This window comes from Papaver somniferum, unplaced genomic scaffold (assembly GCF_003573695.1).
Source record: "Papaver somniferum cultivar HN1 unplaced genomic scaffold, ASM357369v1 unplaced-scaffold_19, whole genome shotgun sequence".
Classification (NCBI taxonomy): Eukaryota; Viridiplantae; Streptophyta; class Magnoliopsida; order Ranunculales; family Papaveraceae; genus Papaver; species Papaver somniferum.
In genome coordinates, this window is record NW_020628818.1 from 663146 (window position 1) to 672795 (window position 9650).

General features: G+C 37.3%; 1 protein-coding gene across 1 annotated transcript; it reads right to left on the reverse strand.

Moving 5' to 3' along the window:
- Nucleotides 1-1999: 1999 nt before the first annotated feature.
- LOC113338904 (protein MAINTENANCE OF MERISTEMS-like) lies at nt 2000-3220 on the reverse strand. The gene is made up of 2 exons (XM_026584299.1): nt 3204-3220; nt 2000-2587 (listed from the first exon to the last, which is right to left on the reverse strand). Exon 2 carries the CDS (start codon nt 2585-2587, stop codon nt 2000-2002), a length of 588 nt encoding a protein of 195 aa, XP_026440084.1. The 5' UTR covers nt 3204-3220.
- Between the last annotated feature and the right edge of the window lie 6430 nt (nt 3221-9650).

The window sequence follows — 9650 nt, forward strand, 5'->3', positions numbered from 1 at the left end:
ATTCCATTGGAATGTATAGTTTGAGAAGTGATTGGGAGAGTTCGAAGAAGAAGAATATTTGCAGTGTTGGTTTGTATTCACCGAGATATGTAGTATTGGTTTTATAGACACATGATAGACACTTATGGCATTGCAGATTGAAAATGCGAGTGAAAAGAATTGACACTGCAAAGACTAAGACTATAGCTAAAAAGAAGCGACACTGACCGATTGAAAATGAAGGCTTAAAAAGAAATAACACTAATTAAACTACAAGTACCGAAACAGAGGCTGAAAAGAAATCAACATGTCAGAATGAAAATGGAGTCTGAAAATGGAGGCTAAAAAGTAACCCTATATAGAGATAACATACGCACTTTGTAGGAGTATCCAAAGTGGAGGCTAAAAAGTACATATCCAAAGTGGAGGCTAAAAAGTACATATCCAAAGTGGAGGCTAAAAAGTACATATCCAAAGTGGAGGCTAAAAAGTTACTTATTCATCAGTAGGAGTATGCGATGGTGTTTGCCGTGGTGGGATAAACGTCATTCTCGGATGGGGGTTAACAGACGACATTGTTGATGCTTGACTCACTGAGCCCCACCGCTGGTGGATAGTTTCAGAAAAACTGCCGAATCCAATAGGGGGACGCGGCGTTTGTTGCATACGGAATTGCATCTGATCCTCCAGGTAATTGTTACGAGCTGCAAGGCCTCGTATTACTTCATCTTTTGCCTTTAAACGTATCATCCTGTCTTCCGTTTCATATAATACAAACTCGCGAAACGCACGATTAAAATCGGCATGTTCTTGAACTAGATTATAAGCTTCAGGCTGTCGTTTAAAAAAAAATAATTAAGAAATGAGATTACCATATATTTTAATTATGACGGGATGTACTTACGTATGATAATTGTTGTGGTGGTGGAATAGGTACTGCTGAGCAGTCGTTGAATAGGTGTTTTAACATGGTCACCATCAACCCCGTGTAATTCAACTACCCAATCGACTTTGGTCACGAATTGATGGAAGTTAGTTACATGTCGCCAATATCGCAGATACATTTATATGAAACAGCTTTCACATATTTGCATCTACCCTCCAGCTTCTTTCACAAGTTTTGCTTTCTCATGACTGACCTCGCCAATTTTAAATGGTGGATTTCTAGGAATTCCAAAAGTAGGATGATTTTGCCTCCAAGATCGTTCTCCTAGGTACCACATATTCTGTCAAATTACCAGTAATCAGAGAAAATAAGTTCTTCAACTGAGGATAAAATGATAACTTTGAAGTAATAATGTTCATAAAAACAAAGTACTAACTGACCTTGCCAATCCAAGTAAATATAACCCTTTTGTTTGAAAGCTCCACAGCCCTGCGACCAACATCAGAGTCAAGAACACCAATGGCGGATTCCCACGGTCTCCATGTCACGATGTCTGCAGTCAACTGATTAAGCGCATTCCTACAGTGAACAATATCGATAGTCTTTTTCTTCGCTTTCCCCGGGAAGTTCTTGGCCATTTTTCTTCACTAGTTGGGTCGCACGGTCTACATATGCCCAGATATTCATATCCCCAAACTACTCCATCATAACCAACCAAATAAATCAACTGCCAAAAATATACATTTAAATGAAATAAAAATAAATTAATTTACCTCTAATATTTGGAACGGCCCAGATAATGACTTCTGTCCCCTACCAGATGTGTTGAGTGCCACATACAATTTTGCAAAAGCAGGACCACCCCAGTCATACATATCACTGCATTTATTCCCTCAAAGCAGCTAACCAAGCCGCATCAATGTAGTTCTTTGCATTGGAAAATAAAAAATTTCCCAAAACATACATAAAAAAGGCCCTCGCCACTTTTTCTGCTAGTTTGTCATCCAATTAGCTGCAACCAAGATATCTTCTTGAAATACGTAGTCAAAAATTAATTGGATTGCATCTGAAATCCACTGTGCCGGGGGCGTTTTTTTCCAGAGATTGGGGGATCTTCATAATCTAAGGGTTCTTCTATTTCTGAAAAACATGCTCACGGACATAATCAAATTTGTACTTGACTGGGTTATACGGAACATCATCCCCAATTCCAATACTCAATCCTGTCAACACTACCCAATCAAGCGGCGTGAATCCCATTTCACCAAAAGGGAAGTGAAAAGTATGCGTTGTATCCCACCAACGTTCAACAAGATAATCAATCACTGGGTGTGATGCTTCTCCTATTTCCATGGCTAATAAACGTCCCCATCCTGCCTTGTCGATAATGTATTTAATTTTTGGACTATGTTTTGTTATCTCCTTATAATAAACAATGACCGAAAAGAGTGAACCACGATGTTGGTACCTGAATTTTGGATCGCTTGAATATGTAATATCTGTAGAAGCGTGTTTGTCACTATCTTCCAGGCAATTGTAGTTATCTAGGGATACCACGGACGGTGTTGTTTCATCTTCGCTATCTTCATCGAACCCGGTATCTGGAACTTCCAAATCTCCAACATTAGGGTCTATTTCAGGCTCCATTGGACCTTTACCTTTGCGTTTCTTATTATTCATCTTTTTTCCTTGTGCAAATCTCGACGTTATTCTGCTCAACATCTGAGCACGATATAAATACAAGTTAGTAATTGTTTTTTCTGAGTTTACAGCATCCATAAAAAGTTCTATTCTATATTATAGAAGATCAAAATTTACAGTATAGAAAATCCAAAAAATTTACAGTAAATAAACCCCAAGATTATATTTTATTTACTTACAGTATAGAAGATCAAAAAAATTTACAGAAAAAATCTAGACACCGTCTTTATAATACAACTGTTTAACATTTTGTATCTCCCCTTTGTGAGCAACAACAATTCATGTTTAATGGATTTCAGTGAACTTAGTCTATCAGTAAAATTATTCTATCAGTGAAGATCAACAACAACATTTTGTATCTCCCCTTTGTATTCTATCAGTAAAATTATTCATACATAATCAAACAAACAAATTATTCATATTCTATCACTCAAATCATTCTATACATAATCAAACATAATCAAACAAAGAACAGTAACAGTAACCTCATGTTATATGGTTAATGAAATCAAACAAACACGGTTATGCTTAATGAAATCAACATGCAATCCACTCATTCCACCCAAAAACAGCCTAATTAATCATACCTTTAATCTTCAATCCAACCAAAAACAAATTACCCAAAAACAAATCATACCTTTAATCTTCAATCAAATTTCCCCGCACCCAATTAACGAATAAGATTACTCGTTTCTTTCGCAAGAACTCGTTTCCCCGCACCCAATCAAATTTCCGTCACATTCGATTTAGGTTTTGCCCTAGATTTTTTTCGTCTGTTTTCGTCTTTTTTTTTCTTCTGTAAAAACTGTTTATGTAAAAGGAGGAGGAGAAGAAGAGATAATCACGTCTATATCCAGACGGATTTTCCGTGCACGCCTCACTCAGACGCACGTATTACAAACGCTTGATTCAGACGCATGTATTACAGACGTCCCACTCAGACGCTCGTATTACAACCGTCCCTCTCACACGAACGTATTACAAACGTCCCACATAGACGCAGGTATTACAAACGTTCCACTCAGACGCTTCTTCTATAAACGTCTCACCCAGACGCATAATCCATTAACGCCCGAAACATACGCATAATCCATTAACGCCCGAAACATACGCACTTTATATCTCCGTACGAGTGATACGCACTTTTCATCTCCGTCCCAGTAGACGCACTTTCCATCGCCGTCCCATATCCGGCGTTAGTTATACTTGCGCCTCAATCAAGCGGGCATTATACCTCCGTTTCATTCAAACGCATAATAAAAATCCGCTTCATCAACAGACGTGAGTATAAGTTACGTCTGGCATCGGGCGTTAGTGTAAGTTACGCTTCACCAAATTTGGGGTTATCCCACTGCGCTTGGGTCACCCAAAATACCAAAAATTTTTGGTTTTTAGTCTGGCTTTTGGTATTTGGTCCGTTTCATGACTGTGGTTGCTCTAAAGCTTGTGCTGTACTAAATAGTTGGCTGCATTAAAATAATCTATATATGCGATTATAAAATAATTAATCTAGTAGTCGATTACTTGAAAAAAGAATCTGTCTCACTTTATGAGTTATTGAATTGGTACATAAAATCTGATTAATTTAATAGCAACTTGCATGAGAGGCTATTGGTCCGTCGGAAACTTGAAAGGTTCAACTGATGAAAATTCTCTCTGACTCTCTATAGATATCATGTGATAGTTTCTGCAAATCTCTTGACTTTAGTACAGTAGTATCCTTTTGCTTTTCTTTCTTTTTCCAATACTGGATAATTAAACTCTAAGGTACGGTACTACGATTCATATCAGAAAGATGCGTAAACAGTAGATTATTCGATTCACGCTAAAAGAAAAAAATAGTACACTTGACATCACAGACAAATGGATTTCTAGCGCACCGTTATTTTGATTAATATATACATATATATATATATATTTTATTTTTAGCTTAAAAATTAATACAAGGGATTCTCATCCGACAAGAAACTAATCGGCAGCCGAGCAAGCTCCAACCCTTTTTGTACTACCACACTTAGTCCATGAAAAAGAAAATCTCCAACTCGCACATTAGCATCATGGCTGGCCATGTGGTTACGAAGCCGTTTAATGAATTCAGTCGTGTCATCCCCAAACTCACCAAGAGTAGTAAAAGTCAAAGCACCAAACCCATAGCCTTGCAAGGTACACTTTTCCAAATACTTGGTATTCTTACGAATCACAGCCTCCTTAATAGCTTGACTCAGCTCGAAAGTACGACTAGCATTCCCAACAAAGGGTGATACAACCGTCACATCCAAACAAACATCCCTCTAATTATCCCAATTGTGCACAAGAATGTCACCTGGCCTCAAAGAAGTACCATTGTTCGCAAGAATCCCCAAATCCACCTCTTTTCGTGCCAGCACACCAGCCTTATAACACATATCCGCAATCGTATCACGCACCAAGTCATGCCGAAACTTCATCCCTACCTCGTTTTTACAGTGCAAAGCATGGTCACCAAACACATACATCTCTCTCTTGCAGAAGGGGCACTTACTATCCAACTCAAACAAGGAAATGCCAAGCCTATAGCATAATACCGCACTGAACTGCCTTGCACCAATTTGTTGATTTAAACCAATAATTGGAATAGCCAACAGGAAATCTAGGGCATGCTTCATTTGGTTACTCCTCCATATCAGTAATTCGCGTTCAGACAACTTGAAATTGGAAGTCAGGTCCTTCTTTACTGTATCAAAATAAACAACCGCCAAGGTTTTCATTAAATGGGTGGCAGTGCTATCGACACATATAGGAGAAGCACGACTACACAGAGAGTTGAAGGAAGCTGCAGCTGGCTCAAGGTTGGGGCTAAAACCACATATGCATGTGTGTCTCAAGATAATCGACTGAAGGTCTAGGGTCTTCAAGCACGACGCTAAATAGAAATATTGCATAGTATCTTGCACCGAATAAATACCCAACTCATCCAGCCTGAGAGGCAACGTGGCGAAACTCTGTTGTAATGGACCAAACCCAGGACCGTCGCTTGTGATCACATGCCATAGGAACTTGTAAAGCCGAGTGTCAAATATCTCTTGATCCTTATATAAATAATCAAGTAAGGTGGTGCGCAAGGAAAAAAAACAAAACGGGAAACTCAGGCACAGTTCCTAAACAAAAGAAGTTTACACTGTGGATCTTCGAGTTTCTCAACTGCATCGATGATCTCCACTGTTTTATGCACCCTTTTTACGACCATGTCCATGCAAAATTGGGCATCCATGCTAACAAGAGCACCTAATAGTTTGACTCCCTTTTCCAATCTACTAATATCCGACGGAAAAATACCACCCGTGATGGCAGCTCTAGGGTCATGGGAGGGCCAAAATAATTCGGTCTTCTTGATGTTCAAAAACAGCTCCCTATCCATGCCCTCCTCTTGTATGATCTTCAAAGCCCGTGCAACTATCATAGTGTCACCAATAACCGTACCATCGTCAAGATACCATGCCTGCAGTTCTAAATCACATCGTTCTGTAATGCTCAATATTAGAGGGTGAAGAATATAAGCAAACAAAAGTGGCCCCAAAGAGTCACCTAGTTGCACCCCCTGAGCTAAAGAAAGAACATGATCTTTGTAATACAAATGTGCCGGAGAAGCGTAACAAAACTCAACCCAATGAGGTATCGAAGGACATAACCTACGTACCTTTGCAATCATGGTTGTTCTATCTATGAGATTGAACACATCAGTGAAGTCCACCAACCTCATGGATAGATTATTTTGGCCCCCTTTCTCTTCCAATACACGATTCACCGCACGTAAAATTGCCTTTCCACCACATTTATCTCACACTCCAAACTGAAAATCCCCCAGGTAAGAGTTCATTTCCTTTCCAACAAAGGATCCAACACACTTAGGGACAAGCCGTCTCCAAATTGTGCCAGCTGCAATCGGGCGCAAACCACCGCCAGGCTTGATGAGTGGGGTTAGAGGGGCACTAGCTACGAATTCCCCCAAAACTGATGGACATGAAACCGAAAGCCACAAACAAGGAATCTTTTCATTAATGAAAATTCGAGGTTACAATGAGTTTAAGATCGAAAATAAGAGAATACAAAGTAACAAGAACATACCGTCAAAGTACAATACCGAGAAATCCGACAAGAGAAAGAGAAGGATTACCGGAATAAGAAAAATAAAAGTATGAATAAGATCCGATTAAATCGGAAGAAGGATGGTTTTTCTCGGAGTAAGACAAATACAAGTATGATTAATTAGGTTAGTAGCATTGCCAAGTTGGTTTTAAATCCCGTCTATAATAATAATTGACAATAAAGGCGGTAGTATGCAAAATTTGAGTTTTTAGAAGTTTTTGTTTAGCAACTGGAAGTCATTCCGATGAGTCCAAAACATAGTCTTCACATACAACATATATTTTCTTATTCTTTTTATAAAGTTGGTAGTGGCAAATGATGAATTTTGGTATTTCAGAATGCACTAATTTTTGGTATGACTGCAAGGTATTTTTATCAGACAGCTGGAGTTAATGGACTCCTCGATAAAAGAAGTAACAAAAGAAAAGAAAAGAAAAAAACGGAAAATGGGTCATTTGTACAAATATTTTTAAAACATGGTTCTAAAGGACGAGTAAAAATTAGTACGGGTGAAATGGACACCCAAAAAATAGCAAGAATGAAACTGGATTCATCCTGGCTTAAACTTAAAAAAGAGCGAGGATGAAAATGGATGCATCCTGATGTAAATTAAAAATAAGAAAAATTATTTGAAAATGGGTAGGATGAAACTGTTTACATCCTGGCTATTTTTACATTCTCGTCCATTTAAACAGTATCAAATTTTACATGTCTTTTTCACCCAGGAATTGTTGATTTTGGTCTTTTTAACCAATTTTGTGAAAAAAAAGACAAATAGAAACTACACTACAACATATAACTTCACAAAAAAAAAAACTTCCCTCTTTGTCCTCAGTAATCTCGCAGAGCTTATCAGAAACTCCTCAACGCTCGTATCCGTTCATTTAATAGGTGGATGGCATCCTGCCAAAACATCTGCAACTCTATTAGTCTATATAACATGAGAGACTCTTAATACCTCGAAAAACTTCAAAAAAGTTCCCCACTAAGTACCACTTTGATCAATAACAGTCTACCGGTATAATAAAGAGACTTAGCCTTCCAAGGCTTAGCTCTTCTAGTGATCTTGGAAACCGAGGAAAAAAATCTTGATAAGATAACCTAGTAAACAAGGGAGGGACACCAAGATAGCTCACCAGTAAATCATCATTACTACAATCTAAAAACTCCATAATCTGAGATGAAATATCACTATTTATAAAAGAAGAAAAATGGGTTGTTTTCTGTATGTTCATTTCAACCCCAGAAATAATACTAAAATAAAAAATAGCCATCTTGAGGGATTCAGCAGATGCAAGAGAACCCTTAAAGAAAATAACAACATCATTAGTGAAGCAAAGATGTGTAATCTTTGTTAATCTATATCTAGGATGAAGGCAATAACTTCCAGCATCCACTTGGAGATTCAAAGAAACACTCAAAATTTCCATCATCATAACAAATAGGTAGGGGAAAGGGGGTAACCTTGACGAAGACCTCTATTAGCCGAGAAATACTCCTATGGTGAACCATTGACAAACACAGAGAATTTAACCGAAGAAATACAAACATACATCCACCCAATAATAAATATATAAGGAAAACTTATTCTCTTCAAGCAAAGCAAAATAACCTCCCAACTAACTGTGTTGCAAGCTTCCTTAAGATCGATCTTTAGAGAACACCTAGGGGTACCATTATTCCTATGATAATTCCAAACATTCTCATATGCAAGCATAATATATTCTTTTATAGATCTACCTGAGATGAAAGGAGATTGGTTTGTGCTAACTAATCCTTTCAACACAGTTATCACTCTAATAGCCATTTTTTTTTGTTATACACTAATAAATTACGTCACAAGGTCCATACTCAGCTATAACAGTTCGATTATCAATCTTAGGAACATGTAGATGAGAAAAATGTGTATCTACTATACATATGAGCTCGATCTCTACCCATGAGATCGATCTCCACTTGCAAGCTCGACCTGCACCTATAAGCTCGGTCGGGAATTGATATCCATCTAAAAGACAAAGATCAAGCCATGTTGTAAAGATTGCTTGAAATCAAATTAAAAGTCCCAATGAATTCACCACCACGAGTCCATGTACATAGGTCATTCATGGAAGAACCATGTAAATGTAGTCTTCTTTAACTTTATGCAATCTAACTCCTAAAAAATCAATGCTAACTCTATGGAGGTGCAGAATGACGCGTCATCATTGGCGCTGACTATAAGACCTTATCCACAAAAATAAAAAACTATTTTCTTTCCAGAAAACATTCGAAAGAAAGATCGTTATCTATACCAAATAGCTCTTGAAGTTACCTGATGATTTTTGGCTTCTTAAATAAATTTCAAAATCTAGATCTAAAACTGGTTATCATCATCTGTTGCATAAAAGTCTCTAGCGATTTGGTTAAAAATACAACCAATGTAAAATCAAAATGTCCTGGAAGAGCTGCTCCCAATCGACGATTAAATCGTGTTGAAAATCCTCATCAACAATTGAATCTTAAGAGAAAATCATCAGAAACGATCTAAAAGGATAAGTTTAATATATCTTAATAAGATCTATTTCAATTGCAAATGTTAAATTTTTAGTTTGAGATCAATTTTCAGAAAAAATAATCTTAGGGATTTGAAAACCCTGATCATCAATTTCTTTAAAATTTTCTAGATCAGATGATAGATCTAAAATCTCGTCATCTCCATCTTTCTTCTGAGATCACAAAAATGAGACTCTTGAGTACAATGAATAAAGTCATTCGTAGAAGATTCATGAGTGTTTTACGTGCCTATCTTCTCATTAGAAGCTAAAATCTCATTAAAATCTCCCAATACCATCACAGACCCTCGTATATAGAAGCATAAGTAATTAAGCCATTTCATAAAGAATTTCTCTCCGTACTATCATTATCAACATACACCATAGTAACAACAAACCACAAATTTATACTAGTAACAATCTCTAAA

Coding starts and splice junctions, on each gene's coding strand:
- LOC113338904 (XM_026584299.1), bottom strand. CDS start 2,587: ATGTTGAGCAGAATAACGTCGAGATTTGCACAAGGAAAAAAGATGAAT.